Source organism: Macrobrachium nipponense, chromosome 12 (assembly GCF_015104395.2).
Source record: "Macrobrachium nipponense isolate FS-2020 chromosome 12, ASM1510439v2, whole genome shotgun sequence".
NCBI classification, from domain to species: domain Eukaryota; kingdom Metazoa; phylum Arthropoda; class Malacostraca; order Decapoda; family Palaemonidae; genus Macrobrachium; species Macrobrachium nipponense.
Genome location: NC_087205.1, coordinates 44,917,608 through 44,944,281, shown reverse-complemented (window position 1 = coordinate 44,944,281; position 26,674 = coordinate 44,917,608). Strand labels below are relative to the sequence as shown.

The window sequence follows — 26,674 nt, the reverse complement described above, 5'->3', positions numbered from 1 at the left end:
GATACTTTTTAGTGCGATAAGGAAGAGATTCGCGCTTGCGCGCGTGCGTAACTATTGTAAACAAAACAACACCTTGAGCCATGAACTCCCAGCATCCCCCAAGGCGCGTGATTCAAAAGTTTTCGGTTGATAGGCCTATAAGTATTTTTCAGCGAATTAAAAAAAAAAAAAAAATTTCTATGTTGACGTAAATTATGTCCGGTCGGCATCCAAAAGACAATTTATCTCGATGTAAAATATGTCCAATAGGCGTTTAACGGTTAAACAAATACTCGAAGGCATGCAGAAGCTGAAAGCGGGGCCAGTTTGTTTATTACAGAGCTGATTTTTTTTTTACAGTAGGGTAAAACAATTTGAATAGTAATCTTCATGTTGCCAGTAATGAAGTGCTTCCATTCAAAATAGCAAACCACCCTCTGTGGAAGATAGTTACCCTGGATAACATTTTGACAATTTTTTTTCGGCACTAAACAGAATATGAACAAAAGAGGTGGGAATCATGCTGGATTTTAATGGCGCAGATTGAACTTAAAAAATCAACTTATATATTCAATGATGGCAGGAATGTTGGAATACAATACAAAACCAATTATAAGTTTCATATTTTCTTAGAAATAGAGCAAACCCAGAAAATTGGAAACTGCACTATGTCATCTAAGAATAGGGAGTTGACTATACTGTGATGACTGCTTGGTCCCTTTGACAGTCAAACATTTGCTAATTGAATTCCCCAGTCGTAGAATATTACGAGTAACCTTGTCTCCTGAGACCCAAGACAAGAATGGCCAATACATTCTACCTAGTGTCCTTGGAAAAAAAGTTGTTTGCAATGCCAGTGGCATTTTTAGATTTGTATCAGAAGGTGGTCTTCTACGAAACAATAGATGTATTATTTTATCTTATGTTGTTCATACTTTTATAAACTATTTTCTCATTTTCAGTGAATATCAGAGTCAGTGACCTTAGTGTTATGATGCCAGATAATCTTAATCAGTCAATCAATCACACTCCATATTTTTTCCCAGTGTTTGCACACACCATTTTACCCTCTTGGCTTCACTGCTGTGGCTCGCCCCTTCTCCCATCTTACCATTATCCATCATACAGTAGTAATGTTGAATACCAATACAAATCCATCACCCATATAAGCATTCACTGCTTCATCCTCTTGGCTCCATTTTATCTGTCCCTGCATCAGTTGAAAAATTAAATTTCACTGTTTTTTTAAAGTTTTCTTTTCTGTCCTTAATTGGTATTCATGGCACTTTTTAATAAACTGCAACTTGATGCTTTTATTAACTGTCTTTAGACTTTCTTTATATGCTCTATCCAGAAATGTAATAAAAGCCATGAAGCTGTAACTTACCCCTGTTTTGGCCCCATTTTGATGGTCAACCAATCACTTTCCAATTTCTTTATTCTAACACAAGCTTCATTTCTACAATCGGATCTAAAATTTATCGTACTCACCATATCCTCGACACCTTCCACATTGCCCCTCTATCAATTCTAATCAAACCTGCGTTCTTATTCTGTTAATCATATTGTCACACCTTTTTCAAGCAAAATTCCTGTGGGATCTTTCCCTTATGAAGACATAATATACAAATCCAGTTCATTCACTCAGATATCACTCACAACTATACTGTAGCATGTCAATTAGTAGTCCTGCAATTCTTGGTGTCTTTCCATTCTTGAACCTCCTAATTGCCCTTCTTACATCCTCAGCTGTCACTTAAAGTGTTCTTGAATTTACAATAACCCTTTCCACTGTTGCTTATGTCTGCTCACCCTTTCTTTGATTTTCCACATTCAACTAATCTTCAAAATACTTGTTTGACCCCAGGACTGTATTTATTTGAATACCATCTGTGTGTGTACTTCCATGGGACAATCTATTCTCTTAAGATCAGGCAAACACACAGGTGGTGGGCGAGGGCCCTCCCATTTTTATTATACTTTCCTTCTCTTGCACTCACCTTGGCTACCCTATACTTGTACTTGTACCTGATGAATATCTTCTTTCATGTAATTGCACCTAAGTTGTGATTTTTTTTAGATAGCATTTGCTCATTACATAATAAATCCCTATGACCTCTGAACTTAATACATATCTCATTTACGCCTTCCATGTACCATAACCCTTACCTTAATTATCATCCATTCTCTCCATATGTGTACTTCTTGCTGCCATCTGACATAATTTATTCAGTTTAATTACATTTAGAGGAATATTTAATGACAACCTCTCCAACTTTAACCTCCATCTAAACATATTTCAACCAAGTAAGATTCATATATATATATATATATATATATATATATATATATATATATATATATATATATATATATATATATATATATATATATTATATATATATATGATATATAATATTTAATAATATAATATAATATATTATAATATTATATATATATATTATTTTAATATATTATAAATGCTTAAAAAAAAAATCACAAGTAGATGCACGTGACTCATAAATAAAGCGAATACCACGGGAAATTGATAGTCAGGAATCCAAGCGCTGTCGTCTTTATTCAGACATCGTCAAGGAGCTCCTTGACGATGTCTGAATAAAGACGAAAGCGCTTGGATTCCTGACTATCATTTCCCGTGGTATTCGCTTATATATATATTATATATATATATATATATATATATATATATATATATATATATATATATATATATATATGTGTGTGTGTGTGTGTGTGTGTGTGTGTACACAGGTATATATTAAAAGCTTACACTATGATTATCAATTGTATCTTTTTACATATGACATGTGGGATTTTTTTTTATTGTATCTTTCTCCATTTATTTAGCAAAAAGTATTCATGATGATTTGGAAGAGGAAGGGCTTGCTACCATAGTTATTAATAATCCCTTCTCCTATTGTTACAGTTTTATTTGAAGTACTATATTGTAACCTTGCAATGTTTAATTTTCTTAGGAGTGGCAACAGGGCAGGTAACAGCATCACAGCTTGTAAGTTCATTGAACTGTGTTTCATTGACCCCTAGTCAACGTGATGCCATTGTGACAGTGTTGAAGTTTCTCAATGATCAGCAACAACGTTCATCACTTACCCCATCACCAACACCTCAAGTAAGTAGCTTTTATTATGTATGAAAGTGCAAATTGCAAATATAGATACAGTAAAGGCCATTATCCTTGTTCCTCATGACTTTAGGGTTGGTGGATAACAGAAGAGTTTAGCTACCTGGAAGTAGTTTATTTATACATTTTGTTTAAGTATGCAAAATTTGTTGCCAACTTTATTCCTCCCTACTTCTAGGGCTTTTATTCCTTCACCTGAGAGACTATATCTGCCAACTGGCAATGGTACATATCCCCTGGTTCAACCTTCACAGCTGGAAGTGCCTCATAATGAGATTCCAAATGATGCCTGGACAGAGTTCAAGAAAAAGATCTGTATGGAGATCTTGCATGGTATCAAGGAAGCCCTTGATTGAGACATCATCCTAACAAAGATGTTACAATCCATGTGTCTTTAACGTGTTCAATGACAACACTTTGTACCATTTCAGACAGATATTGATGAGACATCAGAAACAAATGTCTCTGGACAGTTTTGTTATTCGGCAGGGGTCCAGTGACTCTCAAGTTGGTCCTAGTGCCATTAAAAATCGAAGTAGGGAAGTAACCTCAGTCAGTGCCACTAAAAAACATAGAGAAGTAACCCCAGATAGGTTCATGATACCTGAAGTCCTTCTAGAAGGCGATTCCCCCTCTGAACAGTAACCTATCTTCCTCCTCTCCCCTCCTCTCCCCACCTCCCCATCTTCCATACTTTAACAAGATCTTCCATGAAGGTTAGAGTGATGTTAATTTTCATTATAATTATTCATTTCATTATTCATTTATATTTATTTCTCATTGTTTTCTGTATGTTAAACTGTTTATTTCCTCTTATATGCATTTATTGTTAATATTTTGGGGGTTCTGGAAAGCATTAATACTATTTACATTATTCATTATGGAAATGGTTGCTTCTATTTTCATACGTTTCGAATATCATTAGAGGTTCTGAAACCGATTATGTAGGAAAACCGAGGTACCACTGTACATATCTATAATTATAAGTGTGGAAAGTTATTTTTGAGTGTAACCTTTTTTTGTACCCTATTATTTTTTTTTTAAAGTTTCCAAATGTTTTATTCAACGGGAAAGTTTATGAAACTAAGAGGTAGAATTTCTATATATCCTCACTTGGATTATATCAGTAGGCAGTACCCAGTTAATGTCAGCATCGGTGAGCGGTGATCCTGTTTTATGGTGCCTGTCTAGCAGTGCTGTTAACTGGATATTCAGTGCTGATCTCCAGTTAAGAGCGGCACCGATGTCCAGTTAACCCCACTATGAAGCCGGTCATTAGCACTGTTATCTCTGATTTTCAGTTAGCGGCGATTCTCGGGTAGTAGTATCAGCTGTGAATGGAACCCCCACTGTTATCAGAGGACTGCCTGTATTAGTTGTATAATAAGTGGTAAAATTTGAAGTAAATCCCTTTCATCATAAGGTAGAGCCAAGTAATTCTTTATAATGGATGAGAGTTTAAGGTATACTGTCAAACCTTGGATTTTGTACTCCTCTCTTTTCGTATGTTTCGATTTTCATAGACTTTTTCTACAAAATTTTGTCTTAGCTATCGTACGTTTCCTTGGTTTTTGTACACTTGGAAACGCTCCGTCCGGGGCCCAGTGCATGACCGGCCTCATATCAAGTGCCCAAACAAAACATCCTGTCTTCTTTCGGGACCCATTCTGCTTTTGTGTTCATTGTTTTTGTGGTGTTTGTGCTTTTTTTTATTTGAGTGCAACTGCCAAATAAAGTTCCAAGTGCTAGCCCTTCAGTAGAAAAGGCGAGAAATACTTTAGAATTTAAAAAAGAACTCATAGCAAAGTGTTGGAGGAAGTTGCATGCCGGTCTCAGTGAGAAAATTCCTACAAGAAGCGCTGCTGTTAGGGAATTTAAGGCCAGCAGAGGCTGGTTTGAAAAATAAAGAAAACAAATGGGCGTACACAGTGTTCCTACTTTGGGATTTAAGGACATGTTTGCAAAGTGGAATGATGTAAAAAATTTTGTGGAGAATTATCATCCCAACAAAGAAGTTGTAATCCGTGTCTCCAACATGTTTAATGACAATGCCATGTTTAATTTTAGGCAAATTTTAAAGAAACACCAGAAACATGTCTCTGGATAATTTTGTTGTGCGACAGGGATCCAGTAACTCTCAAGCTGGTCTTAGTGCCAGCATAAAACGAAGTAGGAATTATTGTTTCGGTTTTCGTACATCTTGGATTTCGTGGGAGGCTCCAGAACGGATTATGTATAAAAAAACTGAGGTTCTACTATATTTGATCGATTAAAACTGGCAGTTGTAAGAGTTTTTAAAAGGTGGTTCCAAACGTAAGTTTGCACAAAAATTATCAGGGTGGTTCCAAATGTAAGTTTGCACAAACAATTATCATTTATCCTAAAGTATGTCTTCAAAATAACAATTTAAATAACACTATAAAAATACTTTTTACACAGTCACCAACCTGTTTGTGCTACTCTGTGTGCTTAGAATATCTGAACTTTTAAAAAGTTACAAGATTTTTAAAAATAATCCTCCATCATGAAGATGGGCTTAGAAAGAGCAGCCAAATCTCCTAATACCATCAATCAGACACATTGAATGTCAAAGGTTAGAACTCATGAGTATACTGTCTAGAAAAGTGTTAGGTCAGTTGATCAGATAGTATAAACTTGAAAAGGTAAAAATGACATCAACTTTAAGTATCCATTCACCTTAAGTAGTAACCTGAATAAATTCAAGGCAAAGAAACTGGAACAAAAAAGGTTCAGCATTAGGCACTCTGGAACTTCTTCACATAATGATTAATTTAATTTTGTATAGACTACCAGCTGTTATAAATATTCCTGTTGCTAGTGATAGACAAATGTGTGAATTTTGTTTTTCTTTTTATCAATGTCTTTGGTTTGCTAATTCAGAGAATACCACTTTGGTTTTTCTTGAGTTTTAACTAACAAAATAGGCTGTTTTCAGCATTTTTATAGGGGTTCCAACTAATTGTGGGTTCTAACTATTCACGGTGGGGTCTGGTACGCATCCCCTGTGAATACGGGGGACCACTGTATTGTACAGGCCTCACCCACCCTTAGTTATGGGTAGATGCATTTTAGCTACAGTATGCTCTTGTGTTTTATCTTTTTTTTAGTATTGATGTAAAGGATAATGAAGTAGGACCATATAAAATTTTATGGTCGGAACACAAGCAGTGTCTGATAGGAAATTTTTTTTTTTTATAGCATTTTGAACTCGGGGTTTTGTGATTTTTTTCTGTTGAATGCATGGACACTGGTTGAATGACAGTTTTGGAAATGTTTTGTTCCTGATTTTCCCAAATTTGCTGCATGTGACATTTTCTTACAGTTTTTATGTACATGTCAGATGTCACTGTCAGATGTCACACACAAAATGTGTATAAAACAAACAAGTTTTTGCTTGCAAAGAAGAGGTAAATATGCAGCATATTAGATTTCCATTTAGTGATTATTGAATGAAATCCTATGCAGTCATATAGAGTAATTTTTTTAGCATATGTGTACCACCTGGTAAGCATGCTGTTTTCATAAATTGCTATCATGAATATTACTATAGCAAATACTGTCTTACTATATTTTAGTTTTAATATTTGATATACAACAAATAGTCCCTGGTTATCAGCAGGGGTTTTGTCCACGGCGGCCTGCTGATATGCAAAAGCCACCAATAACCGATACTTGGCGATTTATGCTGCTTATAGCGACAAGATTTGGTTATTGGCACCTTATGGTGCCAATAACCAAAACTTGGCCTGTTGTGGTGCCATAAATCGCCAATTTTACAGTACTAGACGGGTGCCAGAAAACTAGATCGCCATTAACCGAGTCCACCGATAAACCAAGGACTTCCTGTACTGGCCTCGGACATGGCCGATAAAACTTAACTGTGGCCCATGAAACTCAGCCATGATCCAGTGGTGGCCTATGTTGTTGGTTCCTGTAGTGCTAACATGGCTAACTTGAACCTTGATTAATATAAAAACTACAGAAGTTAAAAGGCAGCAATTTGGTATGTTTGATGATTGGAGGATGGATGATCAACCAATTTGCAGCCCTCTAATATAAGTAGCACGTAGTTCTTAAGATCTGAGGGTGGACAGACAGACAAAGCCAGCAAAATAGGGTTTTTTCTTTTACAGAAAAAAAATTATCTGCACAGATAACTTATAATTATTTTTATGGTTGGTGGCCATGATAGCTAGAATGTCAGTTTTGTATAGAAAGTTGGTTGCTCCCCATGATTCCATTCATAGTCATATAATCTTTTCAATCCAGCATTATGGTAAAGGCCTGTCTACATGATTGTGTGTACCACTTTTCTCTCATTATTCCCGGTAGAAAACATACAGTATGCTTTATTAAATAGTATACCTTATGTGTGTGTAGTTGAAATGTTAGGGAAATTTCGACTAGTGAACATTTGCTGTAGCTTAGTGGATATTAAAAAACTTATCATATTTCAATATTACAGGCTGTTGTTAGTGGTGGGCTTGCTATTGGTGGCAATTCTTCCTTGTCACCAAGAGTGGCTTCTCCAAACCCAGATGCTTCCAATATGCTCAATCCTCATTTGTTGCAGCAGCAGTCTCGCCTTTCTCCTCTTAGTAAGTATTCAAGTTTTTGTATTGCCTTGGTAAGTACTATTAGGTTTGACAATGCCAGGACTTATATAGTTTCCATGTCATGGGCATCCACATTTTTTTTATGTTAGTATTTGATGTTCAGTGACTTATTTGTATATGTTTTAACAGATTTTTAAAATCCAGCTGTGGAAAATGGCAAATTTACTTTCAAGAGAATGCACACACACTCATTGACTTAAATAGTAATATGTTCTTAACTACTTTACTATTGGATATCAGTTTGATTGAATGGAAGTCACTGTACTGTACTGTACTGTACTGTACTGTACTATACAGAAGAGGTCTGTCAAGAAGACCATCAAGGTATCCCTGCATAAGGTTAGTTGTTGTAGTGGCGATACCTTTGGCTATATAAACAGTATTGTTCCAGTAACGAGGCATCGTAATGTATATAGTATTGGTGGAGAAAACGCTTTTGGTCTTGGATTCTATATAATTAGGGAAACTTCTAAGTCGACCAATTAAAGGAAAAACACATCAATGGAAAGAGGAAGATTTGCAAATGCACAAGGTGTAAAAAAAAAAATTCTAAGAAATTGTCCCTGCCTTCTACAAGAATTTGAAAATGACTATTTACAATCCCTTGCAGGGTCTCTTTTACAAAACAATCACAAATGTTACCAAGTTTTACATGTTTTTACTATTAAATATATTTATTTTGTAAAATTTTAATTACAGCTAATACAATCTCATTACAGATAAGGACTAAAATCAGCAACAAATTCAGATAATTTTAATCAAAACACTTGGCTTGAAAAAACACATTTTACTGTTGTTTTCAAGCTGATAAAAGATAATGTAAAACTCTTTATTACGATGAAATAGAGTGAAAATAGTGAATGGAATAACATAATTTTTTTACTCAATAAACATGCTGCCAATGCAGTCTAACTAACAAAAAAAAAATTTAGTTCACAGTCACAACGAGATGTATTCAAGTCATATTTTGTAAAATTATAATTACAGCTGCTACAATCTCATTACAAATAAGTAATAAATTTAGAAACAAATTCTGATCATATTTGTTCCAAAATATTTACGTAAATTTACCGAGATTAAAGATGCAGAAACATTATTTTATTATACAAATTTTTCTAATATTTCTTTGTACTTTTCTTGGCAAATATCAATTAAAACTGACATACTATCACAAAATATAAGAACTGAAACCAACAGCAATCCCTGGGTGTATATATTAGGAAATTTATAAAAAGACGTCATGTGAAAGAGAGAGGCAGTACGTGTTCCCTTGAAGTTAAGATCACAACTAAGTCATGACCTGCCTGCAGCCTTCTTCATCTTGGCTGGACTAAAAGTTGCCATTAGTGAATTTATGAGCTATAAAAGTATTGGTAACTCTTCCCCACCTGATTCCTCAAATTGACGGCACGTAATATCGTAATATCGATTATCACCATGAGTGGGTTCCATCCACCATTCAAAACCTGTTACAGTGGGCCCCCCGTATTCGTGTTCTGCGGATTCGCTGATTCCTCTCTGGATCATATCTACCCATTATTTGCGGGAAATTTGCCTATTTGCGGGATTTTCCGACAAAAATAATCACCAAATAGTGTATGTTGATGTTATTTTCATGACCAAATACATTTTTATGATATAAAAATGATTTACTAATTTTCAAATATTAATATTGTTTAATACTGTATTAGTATCACATAGTAAAAATAATAATCTCTCTCTCTCTCTCTCTCTCTCTCTCTCTCTCTCTCTCTCTCTCTCACAGAGATGTATGTCTTTTGCATGATAAATAAATGATTTACTTTTTTCAAATAATGTAAACAGCAATAATAGCAATTCCTTGAAGAAAATACTATAACAAATTAGAAAGATTTTAGTTTATAAATTTTAAAAAATTATGTAAGAATGAAGGAAATCCCAGTCTTCTATCTCCAACTCCAGGTACTAAAACTGTCAAATATATCAAGTAATGTGACAGGAGGGGGAGGAGCTGTTGTGTTGTTGCTACCAAGTGATCATATATTTTCTCTCTCTCTCTCTCTCTCTCTCTCTCTCTCTCTCTCTCTCTCTCTCTCTCTCTCTCTCTGCTAAGCTGAGAGAATTTTTATAGTATATGTACTATATGTTTATTAATATTTTCAAATATAATAAAAATAATAATAATAATAATAATGATAACAACAACAACAATAAGATGAACTGAGAGACGATGGCACGGAAAACGACAGGTATGATAAGGTATCAAACAACGATACAAGAAGAAACACCAACAAAGTAACAGACAGTACGGAATGGGTAGAAAAGACCAGACAATGGATGAAGCCAGATACAGAGAGAACAAAGATCCCCTCCATGAAAGCCTACATCACCAAGAAATTAAGGGAGGAAACAAGTGAGGTCAATGAAATAATGAGAGTAATACACACCACCAATATCACAGAAACAAATAACTTTACATATGCAGGAGCAAGATTTAGTAGCAGAACTGATGGGGACACGAACACAAACACCACCAGCACAACCAACCCAACAAACCAAAACAGCAACCGCCTTGGAAAAGGCTCCTGGAAAAGCAAATCATGGTGATGAGATCTGACTTGAGTAAACTGAAAGAGATGGCAGAAAAAAGGCTAAGAAGCAAGAAAACAAGGGAGGAACTGAACGAGAAATACAAAGTACACGAGAGGGGACTAAACAACAACACAGTAGAAGATGTAAAACAGAGGCTTAAGGCCAAAGCACATAAGATCCAACGATGCATGAACAGGAATAAGGGATACCAACAGAACAAACTATTCGGAACCAACCAGAAAAGACTATACAGCCAACTAAGAGGGGAAGACAACCACCAAGAAATTCCTGAAGCCGAACCAAGTAGGAGACTCTGGGAAAACATATGGAGCAATCCGGTATCACACAACAAACATGCAACATTCCAGGAAGTCAAGGCAGAAGAAACAGGGAGAATAAAACAAAGATTCATTAACATCACGACACACACAGTCAGACACCGACTAAAGAAAATGCCCAACTGGAAAGCCCCAGGTCCTGATGAAGTCCATGGATACTGGCTCAAAAACTTCAAGGCCCTACACCCAAAAATAGCAGAACAACTCCAGCATTGTATCACAAATCACCATGCGCCCAAATGGATGACCACAGGAAGAACATCCTTAGTCCAGAAAGACAAAAGTAAGGGAAACATAGCCAGTAACTACAGGCCTATCACCTGCTTACCAATAATGTGGAAGTTACTAATAGGTATCATCAGTGAAAGGCTATACAACTACCTAGAGGATACAAACACCATCCCCCACCAACAGAAAGGCTGCAGAAGGAAGTGTAGGGGCACAAAAGACCAGCTCCTGATAGACAAAATGGTAATGAACAGTAAGAGAAGGAAAACCAACCTAAGCATGGCATGGATAGACTATAAGAAAGCCTTCGACATGATACCACACACATGGCTAATAGAATGCCTGAAAATATAATGGGCAGAGGAAAAACACCATCAGCTTCCTCAAAAATACAATGCGCAACTGGAATACAATACTTACAAGCTCTGGAATAAAACTAGCAGAGGTTAATATCAGGAGAGGGATCTTCCAGGTCGACTCACTGTCCCCACTATTCTTCGTAGTATCCATGATTCCCATGACAAAATTACTGCAGAAGATGGATGCCGGGTACCAACTCAAGAAAAGAGGCAACAGAATCAACCATCTGATGTTCATGGACGACATCAAGCTGTATGGTAAGAGCATCAAGGAAATAGATACCCTAATCCAGACTGTAAGGATTGTATCTGGGGACATCAGGATGGAGTTTGGAATAGAAAAATGTGCCTTAGTCAACATACGAAAGGGCAAAGTAACAAGGACTGAAGGGATAAAGCTACCAGATGGGAGCAACATCAAACACATAGATGAGACGGGATACAAATACCTGGGAATAATGGAAGGAGGGGATATAAAACACCAAGAGATGAAGGACACGATTAGGAAAGAATATATGCAGAGACTCAAGGCGATACTCAAGTCAAAACTCAACGCCGGAAATATGATAAAAGCCATAAACACATGGGCAGTGCCAGTAATCAGATACAGTGCAGGAATAGTGGAATGGACGAAGGCAGAACTCCACAACATAGACCATAAAACTAGGAAACACATGACAATACACAAAGCACTACACCCAAGAGCAAATACGGACAGACTATACATAACACAAAAAGTAGGAGGGAGAGGACTACCAAGCATAGAGGACTGCGTCAACATCGAGAACAGAGCACTGGGGCAATATCTGAAAACCAGTGAAGATGAGTGACTAAAGAGTGCATGGGAAGAAGGACTGATAAAAGTAGACGAAGACCCAGAAATATAGAGAGACAGGAGAATATGAGAAACAGAACAGAGGAATGGCACAACAAACCAATGCATGGACAATACATGAGACAGACTAAAGAACTGGCCAGTGATGACACATGGCAATGGTTACAGAGGGGAGAGCTCAAGAAGGAAACTGAAGGAATGATAACCGGCACAAGATCAGGCCTTAAGAACCAGATACAGTGGTACCTCGAGATACGAAATTAATCCGTTCCGAGGTGGCCTTCGTATCATGAGTTTTTCGTATCTTGGAACACATTTTACATGTAAAATGGCTAATCCGTTCCAAGCCCTCCAAAAATACCCCAGTAAATTATATTTCCATGCCTAAAACACATGTTCTAGGGTTACAACGCAGATCCGACAGAAGAAATATGACTCCAGAAAGGCAAAATACTGTACATACTCAAGTAATATTCAACTGCATGTAATGTTCAACCCCATTTTTACTGCATATATTAGGACTTTAGCATATGTCCCTTAGCAATAAGCCTAGCCTATGTTAGCGGTTGGTACTGTAGCCTAGTCTATGATTCTGACATCTAAACCTAAGAGCTAAAAGCTTAGAATATGCCAATAAAATGAATAAATAATCAGTATGTACTCATTTCAAATAATTATTAATTAATCATTAACTATAATACACAAACAAACAAAAAACAAACCTTCCAATCGATTGTTTACGTTCAGCTCTTACCCGTCTTACGAGTATCGAACGAGCGCCAAGCAATCATTTTTCCCAGCACACAGTAAGCCATAAATCTATTCTTTATTCTATCTTTACCTAATGGAGATACCGAGTTACTGACAGCTATAATGAAACATACGTATACGTAACGTAATAATAAAACAGAAGAATTCTAAAAAATACGTATTTGTTGGCAGTCTGATTTATTTTATATTTTATGATATCTAATTCACAATTTTTTTATTAAATGTATTGCATGTACTCATTTCAAATAAATATTAAGTAACCATTAACTATAATAAACAAACAAAAAAAAGCTTCCAAACGTCTGTTTACATCCAGCACTTACGAGTATCGAACGATCGACAAGCAATCACTTTACACAGTAAGCCATAAACTTTCATTCTCTCTCTTCAACTACTGAAACTACCAAACAGTATAATAACCATTCATTTCTATTCTTTATTCCATCTTTACCTAATGTTTTTTTTTATTTTTATTAAATGTATTGCATGAATAAGTTTTTCAATTTACAGCATCCTTTTACCAATAGAATACTTGACGCACAAGGGGTAGATGCTGACCAATAGGAGAGCAGGACCTTATGGGGTGACTAGCATCAGGAACCAATGGGAGAGCGGGAAGATGGTGGCGAGTTTACTCAGTTGGCGGCGCGGGAGTTTTAAAATTGTTCTCGGTGGTCCGGGCGAATCTCGGGACTTTACAGCAACAACCTTTCGTATCTTGAAAACTTTTCGTATGTAGAGCAGTAAAATTTTTCGCATTGGCTTTCGTATCTCGAGTTTTTCGTAAGTAGAGCCTTTCGTATCTCGAGGTACTACTGTATATCCAAAGAACGATATATGGAAATATCATCTCTCCACATATGTAGGAAGTGCAATACAAAAAATGAGACCATAAACCACATGGCAAGCGAATGTCTGGCACTTGCACAGAACCAGTACAAAAAGAGGCATGATTCAGTGGCAAAAGCCCTCCACTGGAGCCTGTGCAAGAAACACCAGCTACCTTGTAGTAATAAGTGGTACGAGCACCAACCTGAAGGAGTGATAGAAAACGATCAGGCAAAGATCCTCTGGGACTATGATATCAGAACAGATAGGGTAATACATGGAAATAGACCAGACGTGACGTTGATTGACAACACCAGAGTTGAAGAGAAAGAAAGGGAAAAAATGGATAAGTATCAAGACCTGAAAATAGAAATAAGAAGGATATGGGATATGCCAGTGGAAATTGTACCCATAATCATAGGAACTGGGCACGATCCCAAGATCCCTGAAAAGGAATCTGGAAAAACTAGAGGGTTAAGTAGCTCCAGGACTCATGCAGAAGAGAGTGATCCTAGAAATGGTGCACATAGTAAGAAGAGTGATGGACTCCTAAGGAGGCAGGATGCAACCCAGAACCCCACCATATAAATACCACCCAGTCGAATTGGAGGACTTTGATAAACCAAAAATAATAATAATAATAATAAAATTGTTATTCCAAATTTATATGTGATAGTATTATAAAGAAATACAAGAATCTATCTATTTCACTCTTTAAAATAAGGATAACTCTCTCTCTCTCTCTCTCTCTCTCTCTCTCTCTCTCTCTCTCTCTCTCTCTCTCTCTCTCTCTCTCTCTCTTACTGAGATGAAAGAATTTTTATGGTACTAGTATGGACCTGACAAACTTGTCTTGCAGCTCTATGATTCTCCAGATGCTGCTTTCTGTTCTCTTCATAATTTCTAATTCCATCTTTCACTTTAACTCTCCCATGTTTTATAGTCAATGTCACATAGTTTTAAGTTGTCTTTTAAGCTGTCTTTGAATCTCTTCCTTGGTTTGCCAACATTATGATTCCCGTCGCTTAGCTCTGAGCCAAACAGCTGCTTAGGAAGGCTGCTGCCTGCCACTCTGACAACATGCCCTGCCCATCACAACTGGCTTTTTATTATAATGGCCTCAATACTGAGGCAGTTGGCCTCTTCAAGAACACTTGCATCAAATTTGTGAAAATTCAAAAACTAGCTATGCTGTACATTTTAATTTCTAAACTCAATTTCACCATTGTCAAACACTACAGAGATGATAAATGATACCCATCTACAAATTAAATATTTATTACAAATATATTAAAAATATAAGTATATGCAAAAAAATTTACAAAAAATACAAAATATGTTATATACACACAAAAATTGAGGGAATCCTTCCTAAAACTACTATTTACAATATGTGACTGCCAGAAAAGGTGTCGGACCCATAGAAGTCAAAATCTGAAAAGAGAAAAAAAGGGTAAGTTTTTTTTTTTTTTTTTTTTAGGCCAAAAAAAAAAAGCAAAAATTTTACTTTTTTTGGTACCTAAATGTAATAGGAAGTGGCTAATTTTTTTTATAGAATAAACTCATATTATCCTAGAGTGGAATTATATAAAAAGATCTGCACTAAGATGTAATTTACTGTTATATCAGAAATGTTATTCTCTCTTTCTCTCAAACAATAATTTACAAAAATATTTTAAAAAAATACAAAATATGCTATATACACACAAAAATTGAAGGAATCCTTCCTAAAACTACTATACAATATATGACTGCCAGAAATGGTGTTGGACCCATAGAGGTCAAAAGAAGAAAAGAGAAAAAAAAGGGTATGTTTTTTGGGCCAAGAAATAGTCAAAATTTCACGGATTTTTTTGCGTACCTAAATGAAATAGTAAGTGGCTAATTTTTTTTTTTTTATAGAATAAACTCATATTATCCTAGAACGGAATTATGTAAAAAGATCTGCACTAAGATGTAATTTACTGTCATATTGGAAATGTTATTCTCTCTCTCTCTCTCTCTCTCTCTCTCTCTCTCTCTCTCTCTCTCTCTCTCTCTCTCTCTCTCTCTCTCTCTCTCTCTCTCTACAGTGTGTCATGATTTATTGATATAAGCTGATGTAATCTGTCGCCAGAAAAGGCACAGACTCAGTACTTCCCACCCCCTCTTGTCTGTAATAATTTCAAGGTCATCACCCTCACCTCCAACCCCATGTTACACAAACTTGAGGTTTTTGCCATAGAGGTGTCAGCAGCCTCTAAATTATCATCAACATCACTTTATAATCCCATTAGAGGTAAGTTGATGACATCCATGCCCAGGGAATACTGCCTGCTGGCCATTGTTGATGAAAAAAAAAAATTAGAAATTGGCATTCGAAGGAAATTGGACCAAATGGCAATGTAAGGCATCTCAGCCACAACCAATGGTATGTATAATGTACACACACCATCTTCCTAGTTTCCAACAATATAAAACTGTCCCAGAGTCAACAGTGTTAGATAGGAAATCACTTCTTGATAACTTTGCCTTTATATCCCACACATGTTCAAAACAAACAATTACTCAGAAAAGGGGAAAGGACAAAGGCAAGGCAAACGCAGGTTTTGACATGATTGTAATGTGTGTTCTGCTAGCCTCTTGCAGGTCGATCACACCCAGATTCGAGATAGACGATGATTTATGGGAAAATAGCATGTTTTTTTAAACACTCCTCGGGTCGTGCTCAACCTGTTGCACCTATTCATGGCATCGATAAGTTGTCCAGGTTTTGGCACGCAAGTCATAATCATAAAAAATTTCCTTGCGTAGTTTTCCAAAAGCTGAGTTAGCACATTGATATTGTACTTCATCATCTATATTGGCATATGAAGATAGATGACTGCCTAGGTATGGGAAGCGGTCTACAGTTTCTAGAGCTTCTGCATTAACCCTTAAACGCCGAAGCGGTAAAAAAAAAAATGTCTCCCGTGTGCCGGAGGTGTTTCAGAGTGAGCGCGGAAGCGGAAAAAATATTTTTTTATTTTTCAAAAATCACAGCGTGCTTAGTTTTCAAGATTAAGAGTTCATTTTTGGCTCCTTTTTTTGCAATTGGCTGAAGTTTAGTATGCAACCATCAGAAATGAAAAAAATTATCATTATCATATATAAATAATGCGATATATGATAGCACAAAAACGAAATTTCATATATAATTGTATTCAAATCGTGCTGTACGCAAAACGGTTAAAGGTAATGAGTTACTTATTTTTTCGTTGTAATGTACACTAAATTGCGATTATTTTGGTATATAACACATCGTAAAATCGATAAAAGCAACACAGAGAAAATATTATCACAGAATAATGCATGAATACGTAACGCACGGACGTAAACAAATATTTTTGTCAAAAATTCACCATAAATCTAAATATTGTCCTAGAGACTTCCAATTTCTTTCAAAATGAAGACAAATAATTGAATATTACTATACTGTAAGAATATTAGCTTACAAATGCAGTTTTCGACCATATCTGACTAGGTAAAGTTGACCGAATGTCGAATTTTTTATATATATATTTTTTTATATGCAATTATTTTGGAAATAGAAAAGCTACAACCTTCAAATATTTTTTGTTTTATTCTACATGAAATTGCGCACATTTTCATATATAAAACTCTATGAAATGCCTAATATGAAACGGAGCAAATATTCCGAGAATGGAACATACGCATTTCGGAGATTTGTGGCGGAGAATCCGCATGCAGAGGGAAGGAAAGATTTTTTTTTAAATTCACCATAAATCTAAATATTGTGCTAGAGACTTCGAATTTGTTTCAAGATGAAGATAAATGACTGAATATTACTAGAATGTAAGAGTTTTAGCTTACAATTGCGTTTTTCGACCATTTTGGTAGAGTCAAAGTTGACCGAACATGGTTTTTTTTCTATTTATGGTGATTTATATGCAAATATTTCAAAAATAAGAAAAGCTACAACCTTCAATTATTTATTGTTGTATTCTACATGAAATTGAGCACATTTTCATATATAAAACTTTATGTAACGGCTAATTTAAAATGGTGCAAACATTACCACAATCGCACGTATGATTTTTTCGGAAGAGTTACCGCGCGGACGTAAGGAAAAAGTTTTTTCATAAATTCACCATAAATCGAAATATTGTGCTAGAGACTTCCAATTAGTTGCAAAATTAAGTTAAATGATTGAATAATACTAAAATATTAGAGTTTTAGCTTACAATTGCGTTTTTCGACCATTTCGATAGAGTCAAAGTTGACCAAAGGTTGAAATTTTGGCACTTATCGTTATTTGTATGAAAATATCTCAAAACTGATAAAAGCTACAATCATGAGTATTTTTTTGTTGTATTTTTCATAAAAATGCGCACATTTTCATATATAATACTCCATGTAACGGCTAATTTAAAATGGTACAAAAATTATGTCAAAGTGACGAAATAATTTCCGAGATGTGTCACAGATACTTTTTAGTTCGGCAAGAAAGAAATTCTCGCTTGCGCGCCTGCATAACGATTGTAAACAAAACAACACCTTGATCCGTGAACTCCCAGCATCCCCCAAGGCGGGTGATTCAAGAGTTTTTGGCTGGTAGGCCTAAAGGTATTTTTCCCCGAATTTTTAAAAAAACTTTTGTATGTCGACGTAAAATACGTCCAGTCGGCACCTGAGAGACAGAAAATGTCGACGTAAAATACGTCCAGTCGGCATTTAAGGGTTAATTTCTATAGTAGGTGCAACTCTTATGGCTTCAGTTGGGATTTTTCCAATGTTGATGGAAAGCCCAAGACAAAAGTAAGCATCTGCTAATGCATTTATTAGGGCTGTGCCTTGTATGATAAGGCGCCCTATGAGGTAATGTTAGACTAGCGATAATCTATACGCTAAGTCGGTTGGTATTGCACTTCCATCTTCAATGGAGTGTCTGGGGTTTTGTAGATCACTTACGAAGTCGGTATTATCTTTACGACGATGTGTTAAACTCATGGTTCGGTGAGGTTCTTGTAGAAAACACTAAGTATAAAAAATTATATATTCTTCTGAAGTTTTACATGGTGAAGATCAGATATGATTGTACAAGTCTTCTAATAACGATAGCTTGATCGCTTCTGCCAATGAGGTACAGGTCTTCTAATGTCGATAGCTAACTCTGTTCTGCCTGTCTACCATCTCTGTTACAAGTTATGAAGGAACAGACAGTAGTTCGAACATATGAACATACATACAATGACATAGTTTCATACGAACACACAATCAAATGAGACACGCTACAGATCACGTAGGCGGTAGTTGTCTCAAGCAGGGAGCTTGGACTAATGTTTATAAACAATTGAATGACTACAGGTGACGGCATGTTATCTTAGCCTACATACTTATTGTATACGTCATCTTTAGCGTCTCTAGTCTGATCACATTCCTGCAAGCAATCTGGTTGACCTCTTTAGTTTTAGACTTTTATATATATGGACTAACATTCCATATTTTTATTATGTAAACACTTACATTAGCTCGGTCAGCTACCAAAACCAACTACTGAATATCACTCAAACTTGACTTGCATTTGACTTATAGGAGTGTGATACAGACACTATGTGAATATATATATATATAAGTAAATAAAAATTCATGGTGTACATGAATTGATTCAAGTAATAAAATAGAAAACAATGATATTGGTAAATAATAGTGATCACGATATATATAATGATACAGTTTTTCACTTCATCTCTTTAAGTTACTTATGCTACAGAAAATACTAATGTACTCTGATAATTGCATAGAATGAAGATTAACATGATAAAAATCATATTTTCACTGATAAAAAATTTCATATATGAATTGATAAAATTATTAATGTTTATTCTGATTGATTCGTTGATGTTTATGCTAAATGTTATATATCTGATTCATTAATTCATATACTAACTCATAAATAACTGCAGATAATGGTAAGAAAAAAGGTAACATATTGATTAGAGGCTACCTGATTTGTTTATACATATGTATATGGATTCATATAATTATGATTAATATATGTGCACTTTAAATAGATTCCTATTGCGTACACGCAAAGATATATTTCAATTCCGTTATTTATGATCATTTATATATAGATTCCTAGTGCGTACACGCAAAAAAATATATTTCGATTCTGTTATTTTATGATCCATTTATATAAGAGATTCCTATTGCGTACACGCAAAAAATATATTTCGATTCTGTTATTTATGATCATTTATAGATATAGGATACATGATACTTTATATATATAGGATACATGACCGAGGTTATACTACTTCACTTTTAACTAGCTTTCGAACAACTTTTCGTCCATTACACAGTTCCAGACAACCACCTATAGCCAATGAAACGGCCTTTTTCAATGGTTAAAACAAGGGGAAAATTTGCCTGGGCGGGTCCAACGTTCCATTTTGCGCTCATACTTATTCTCTGCATCCTAAGCTACACGATTACGTTCGCGATGAATAGATCATCCCAGCACGAGTCCTTCGCCAGCAAAGTAGAGTTGAATATCCTTCGGGTCGTAATTGTCGGAAGTATGTCCCTTATTGTAGTCGATTCCGACAGCCGCCGGAGCGTTCCGCTTTAAAACGAGATTAACGACGAGATACGGTGTCGGTCGAAGAAGTCCATGAAATTCCTTTCACATTGTAGGCGGTTGTTACTTGACTGTAGTCGTCCGCTGCGACGAACGATTTTTTGAAGTTGCGATGTGAAACTCGTACTGCAGGATACTGTAACCAGGTTCAAATTAAAAGCCTGCAAGAATTAACTTGTCACAAGGGCAAAGTAAATTCAGACGACATCCAAATACAGGGGAGGGGAGAGAGCCATTTAGACCAGACTTAACCCACATGAATTCACTGATATTTTGGAATTCAAAAGAGTCCGCTGTACAAACTTTTTTATCCATGGCATTAACAATGAGTGAACCTATCCAGGTCTATGATGACTGTAAAAATATCCATAATTATAACAAATAAACAGATATCAATACAAATCCCAAAGAAAAGTCGATATTACTGGTAGTAAATTACTAGACAAAGAAGTGGAAAACGGAGCTAATTGTAAGCTTGCCAGGCAACATAAGAGTCAAAGAGAAGATTAATCATGATTCTATGTGCCCTAACAAAAGTTTCATATTCAATTTTCTCGTGCGCATCCTCTGAGGTTAATTTTTTTAAAAATAAACTTTCATTGAATAGGTAGGAGATGCAACGAAAAAAACCCACTATGTAACTAATTTCTAAATAAACTTTGGGTTTTCCAAGAAAATGTGACATTTTCCCATGAATGTTTTACTTGAATTGTAATAGGCTAATGTTGCAAGTAAATATTTCATATATACATATCTTGATACTTCTAAATGTCTATGAGGTTCAGAAAAAAAAAAAATTTAATTCATTTTGTTGTTATAGAAATTCTATTTGCTTATTTTGTTTCATTTAATTTCAAAATGATTGGCAAGTCCTTAACTACTTGCATTACACACAACGGATAAGAATATGTTATGTGGCCTGTCATGTGACCTATGAACCACATGTGAAGTTCATGAGCTGAGCATTCCTTTCTCCAGTCAATCTGCTGTTGCAAGCAGATATTTGAGGTTAAAGGAACAAATGCTGATACGGCAATGATGACGTCGTCACTTGGCAGGAGATTGCTCTCAGCCAGCTAAGAGTTACGTTACTTGCTGAAAGAGATACGACTTTAGGATAAATTTTTTGTTTTTTTTTAATACTCGACCCACATGAGAAGAATGTCTGAAAAAAAACAGTACCAAAATTGAACAATATATTAGTTTCATGTTGGAAAACTGCATAATTGTAATTATGTTAAATTAAATATTCCTTATTCAAACTGATGAAAAAGGCAAAGGTTTTCCATACAAATTCTATATATATTATTAGCCCTGTATAAGATTCATATAGGATTATTCCAGATAACATTTTTGCACTTCTAGACTTCCTGACTTTAAAATCTCTTTTATTTTATTTTATTATTTTTTTATTATTATTATTTATTTATTTATTTATTTAATTTTTTTTTTTTCCATTGACTACGAATATAAATCACCGGGACAGACAATATGTCAGTAGGTTTTGGATATGTATTTGAACTTTTAGCTTATTTGTCATTACTAAAGCGTTAAGTTAGAGTTCAAATCTTTACGCATATATATTTGGATATTTAATTATCTATGGTTACGTTTTGCTTATTGATTTTATCGTGATTCCTTTTTTATTATAATTTGTAACCCTTCCGACTTCTTACGGATGTATTATATTGACTCCACTTGTATCCATATTTATTTTATTTTTTTTATATTTATTTATTTATATATTTTTTTATATATATTTGATAAATTAATGGTTGGCTTGAATATGTGGAAAAGTGTTCTAGCGGCGTACCGTATAAGGCTACTTGCGGCATCAATTCTATAGATACAAGATATAAATGATAAAGGTATTTAAAACCGCGAGAACCGCTATAATCCGGTCGGATCCAATTTCACGAGTTGTAACTCGTAAGACATTGACACTTCCTATTTAATTATCCGTTATTCTACCAAACCGATTGACTCTGGTGATAAAAAATATATTATTGGTTTTTCTTAATGGAAAGGAATTCACACCACGTGTTAAGGAGATTATTATTGATTTACACCACCCGAGTCACAGATTATTATGTGTTGAATTCCATATTTACTGGTTTAGCACTCATAAATATTCGTAACGCACTCAATTGCGGTGTTTGTTTTTAGTGCTATTAATTCTATATAACGTGTCAAGGAACTATTAACACTAAGAAGTGTTTATTCCCTCTGTCAGACTCGTAATTCTGTTAATAATTCTACGTATATTCTTTCAAGGATTGATTTGGCACAGGATAGGCCCTTAACTGACAGGTGTCTTAGTGTGTCCCTTGTTTTCATGACACGTGTTACAATTAGTTATGTGCTTTTTATATCTGTAAGCATTGTAGGCCAGTAAAACAGTGGTTTGGCTTTCTGTGACATAGGAGGGAACTCTGGATGACGGAATGCAACCAGTTTATGACGATTGGTATGAAAAAGATTATTACTAATACCTGGTCGTTAGTCATCTGCTGTGTTCTTCGGGTTTTCCTCGTCACAGACCTACATATAATATTACATTCGATTACATTATTCTGATACACATACTTTAAATATACTTTTGCTTTAGGGTTTCCGCTCGAAGTGTTTATTGTTTTTTGCCTAGCCACTGACCCTGTTTCCGTTTGAAGTGTTTATTGTTTGGGTCATGTCTGTTGACTCTTGCTTTGTTCAGTTTGTAACAGTTCTGCGCTCCGACCCAGATATTCAATGCTCGCGATCTCTTGGGTTAAGGAATTTTCTTGTTTAGATACGGTTTTAACAATAGGCACGGATGTTTCTATATCTTTTAGTCCAATTAATGGTTCTTTGCTGTATGGTGCGGGATTGCGGGATAATGCGTCAGCTATGATAATTGCTTTCCCAGGTAGATATCTTATCTTGGCTCCAATAAACTGAATGATCATTTGTCACCGAGTTCCTTTTGGGCTGTGATTAAAGCCTTTGAAAAACTCGGTAAAGGACTCATGTTCAGTAAGGACTTTATCAGGATAGCCATAGATTATGAACTTAAAATGTACTAGTGTTAAAGATACCTAGCCCTTCCTTGCCTATTACTGCATATTTACTTTCAGAGGGCTTTAGTTTACGTGAATAAAAAGCTATAGGGAAGAACTGTTTATCATATTGCTGAAGTAGTATCCCTCTTACCCCTTGGTCTGAGGCGTCTGTTGCGATAAAAGAAAATTCCTTATTTAAATCAGGGATTTTTAAGTTAGGTAAGCTGCATTATTCCGCTATTAAGATATCGAACGCCTGTTGATGCTTTTTAGACCATAATAAATCTACGCTCTTCTTCGTAAGATCTGTTAAAGGAGCTGTCATGATTGAAGAGTTACATATATGCATACGATTGTAATACCCACTACAGCGCGAAAGTGCTGTATCCCCCTTTTACGTTAATAAGTACCGGAAAGTTATGAATATGCCGACACCCTTACCATGGACTACTTTTAAGACCTTGACCAGACACATAAAACCTAGATAAACATGTTCGGTTTTAAAAAACTCTCATTTAGATATGTTACTCTGAGATTATTTGTCTTTGTCTCTGTAGCACTAGCTCTACTTTATGTGAATGTACTTCTAAGGTATTAGAAAAGATTACAAGATCATCCATATAGGCATGTAGGTTATCCCCTAAAAGTCTCCAAACACTATATTGTAATTGGGGCGCAACGTAAGCCGGAGGCATACGTAAAAATTGATAATGTCCCCTGAGTGTGCTGAAAAAAACGGTGTATGAGGTACAATCACTTAGGTAATGGTATCGGGTAAAAGCCTTTAAGTAAGTCCAAGTTGGTGAAAAAAAAATTTATTCTAACCTAACGGAGATAAGATGTCGTCGGTACATCGCACTGGAAACTATCGGAAGTCGTTTCCTTGTTTAAGCGACAGAATCTACGCAGATACGCGAAATCCGATCTTTTATGGCATGACGTTTGAGGGAAAAATTATATGGGCTTATGTGATTTCCTAATGACTCCTATTACTAACATTTGTCAACTTCGTCATTTATCTCTATTTTGAAATTTCATTGAGAGTCTACACGAAGGTACGTATATAGCTTTATGTTTGTCCTTAGACCGTATTTTGTGTTAAATTACATCCGTTTTTTCCCAGAGATCACTCGCTAGTGGAGAAACTTCCTGGTATTCAGGTAGAAGATAAAAAAAAATTTCTGCTGAATCACCTCTGCTTGAATGACTTTACGGATATTACTTTAGATAGATTCTCAGAGATTCATCCAGACTGGTTGGGCGTGATTAAAAATTAGCAACAATAAAAATGCGATATTTATAACTTCATTATCCACTTATTATACTTTTAGGGCATTGTTCGCGGAAATCGTTATATTTCAGTGTCGGGAAGGATTAAAATTTCATTTCCCAGCAAAGTCTTTTTACACGCACTAAGACATTCGAGGGTGCATGCTTCTCGAGATTTTGCGTGCAAAGTGCGACTGCGGTTGTGGGAGAATTCTGTTGGGTCATTTGAACAATGTTACGATTTATGAGACAAATGTATAGTTCCTTTATATAAGTTATTATTTGATTAACTGTCTCATTTTTGTTCAAACGGATTTTAATATGTTTGAAGGTTTTATAGGATTTTCCTTTGATAAACACGCCTTATTTTGCAGGAATGTAAGATAATATTTTGTATACCCCTAATGGATGAATCTTACAATTACACTAGATTACAAGATCAACTGTTTTTTTATAACTTATAGAGGTATCTGTCAAGCGCCTCGCTTATCCGGACTTCTCATTAGGGAAGTTCGAACAACAGACGGTGAGTCCGTAAATACAGGATAATACGTGAAATAAATCAAGATATTCTAATTTTTACTGCGCGTTACAGTTGGGCTTAATCCACCAGTATTTATTATAACTTAATGTATTAAAATTAAAACGAAAACCTCTCTGATTACTTATACGGTCGTGTGTTTCATAGGAAAAATCCTTTTTAATTCAAAAAGATATTGGTATGAACCAACATCGCTTTTCCCCACTCTGCTAGAGTCGCTTATTGCGTGGAATTTGCTTTGCTTTGAAAACTCGGCAGATTTAACTAACCTTGACCGCTTGACTAGGTGACACAGTAACCGAGTTTGCTTGTTTGATTCTGAAAGGCTACTGTTTCTATTTCTTTTGTATAATTAGGATCCTTCTCTTTATTACCATCGGCAACGTATTGTGTGTTTTTAGCATTATGTTGCTGGTTACGTATACAGCAATGAATGACGAACTAATTAGGAACTGAGCGATTACTATAAGACAAGTTATCTCTACTGTATTCAATATTAACTGTTTGTACTTCATTCTTTGCTAAAATTTGAAATAGTGAGGGATCCTGGTAGCGCTTATTTAGCCTGACGAAAGTTTTTTACAGACATGTTATTCCTTGCAATCCGGCCGTATTTTTAAAGTTAAGTTGAGTCATTGAGGTTCGATATTTTATATAACTCAAAAAACTCAAGGCTAAAACTGCGATCGGGACTTTGCAAAGGAGCATTTATTGTCATGACCCGAAATAGTGTTACCTCTAATTTATATAGATTTGTACGGGTGTTCCACTTGTTTTTTGTGTGTTTCTAAATCACTACGGTGCTTAACCGACCCTAATCCATGCATCTGTATAAATACAGACGTCCACTGCGTAAACGCATATTCACTGTTTAATATGATTTGTTACGTAAGGGATTAATAATCACCCAAATGATAAAATTAACATAGTATATGATTATGATATTTCAGTAGAACTTCTGGAAACCAGACACTCAAAGATAAAAAACTCGCAGTAGCGAAATCTCAATGATGTAGATAATTTCTGTAAAAAAAGTAAGATTAAGAATGTCTCGTAACTTCAGCCACAGGAATAACGAAATTCGACCTGCAAAGGAAACACTCAAAGTTACTCCAAATGAATAAAAATTGTACTTAGCTTGCTTTTGTGGGAAGTCACGGTGTTCCGATAACGACACACGGCCTTGGTCCTCCTTCTCTATTTAGCGGATGACCTGGTTTGGCTTCAGTTTCCCCCGTGCGCGTTGTTTCGATGATTCAAGCCCTTGAAAGATCCGATGCTGCAGACGCGTTCGGTTTGTTTCTTGAAGTTCCGGAAACGCTCACTAACGATGTTTTCTTGAAAGTCGCTCACTAATGATGATACTAGGTTGCTTGAAGAATCTGCTGCTTTCGTCGTCGTTGACTTCATGATTTATTATTCTGTTTTTTCTTCGTAGGACGTTGTAGAGTTCTTCTGGTCCGCTGGCCACCAAATATTGGGGCTGTGCCTTGTA

At 35.5% G+C, this 26,674-nt stretch overlaps 1 protein-coding gene across 8 annotated transcripts in view; it reads left to right on the top strand.

Annotated features, from left to right (window-relative positions):
* Positions 1-26,674, top strand: part of LOC135224510 (myb-like protein P) — an 871,197-nt gene that overhangs the window by 485,952 nt on the left and 358,571 nt on the right. For all 8 annotated transcript variants that reach the window (XM_064263552.1, XM_064263551.1, XM_064263553.1 and 5 more), the window contains 2 exons: positions 2,976-3,130; positions 7,629-7,761. In XM_064263552.1, the coding sequence (XP_064119622.1) occupies positions 2,976-3,130; positions 7,629-7,761 (288 nt within the window). The remainder of the gene's footprint in view (positions 1-2,975; positions 3,131-7,628; positions 7,762-26,674) is intronic.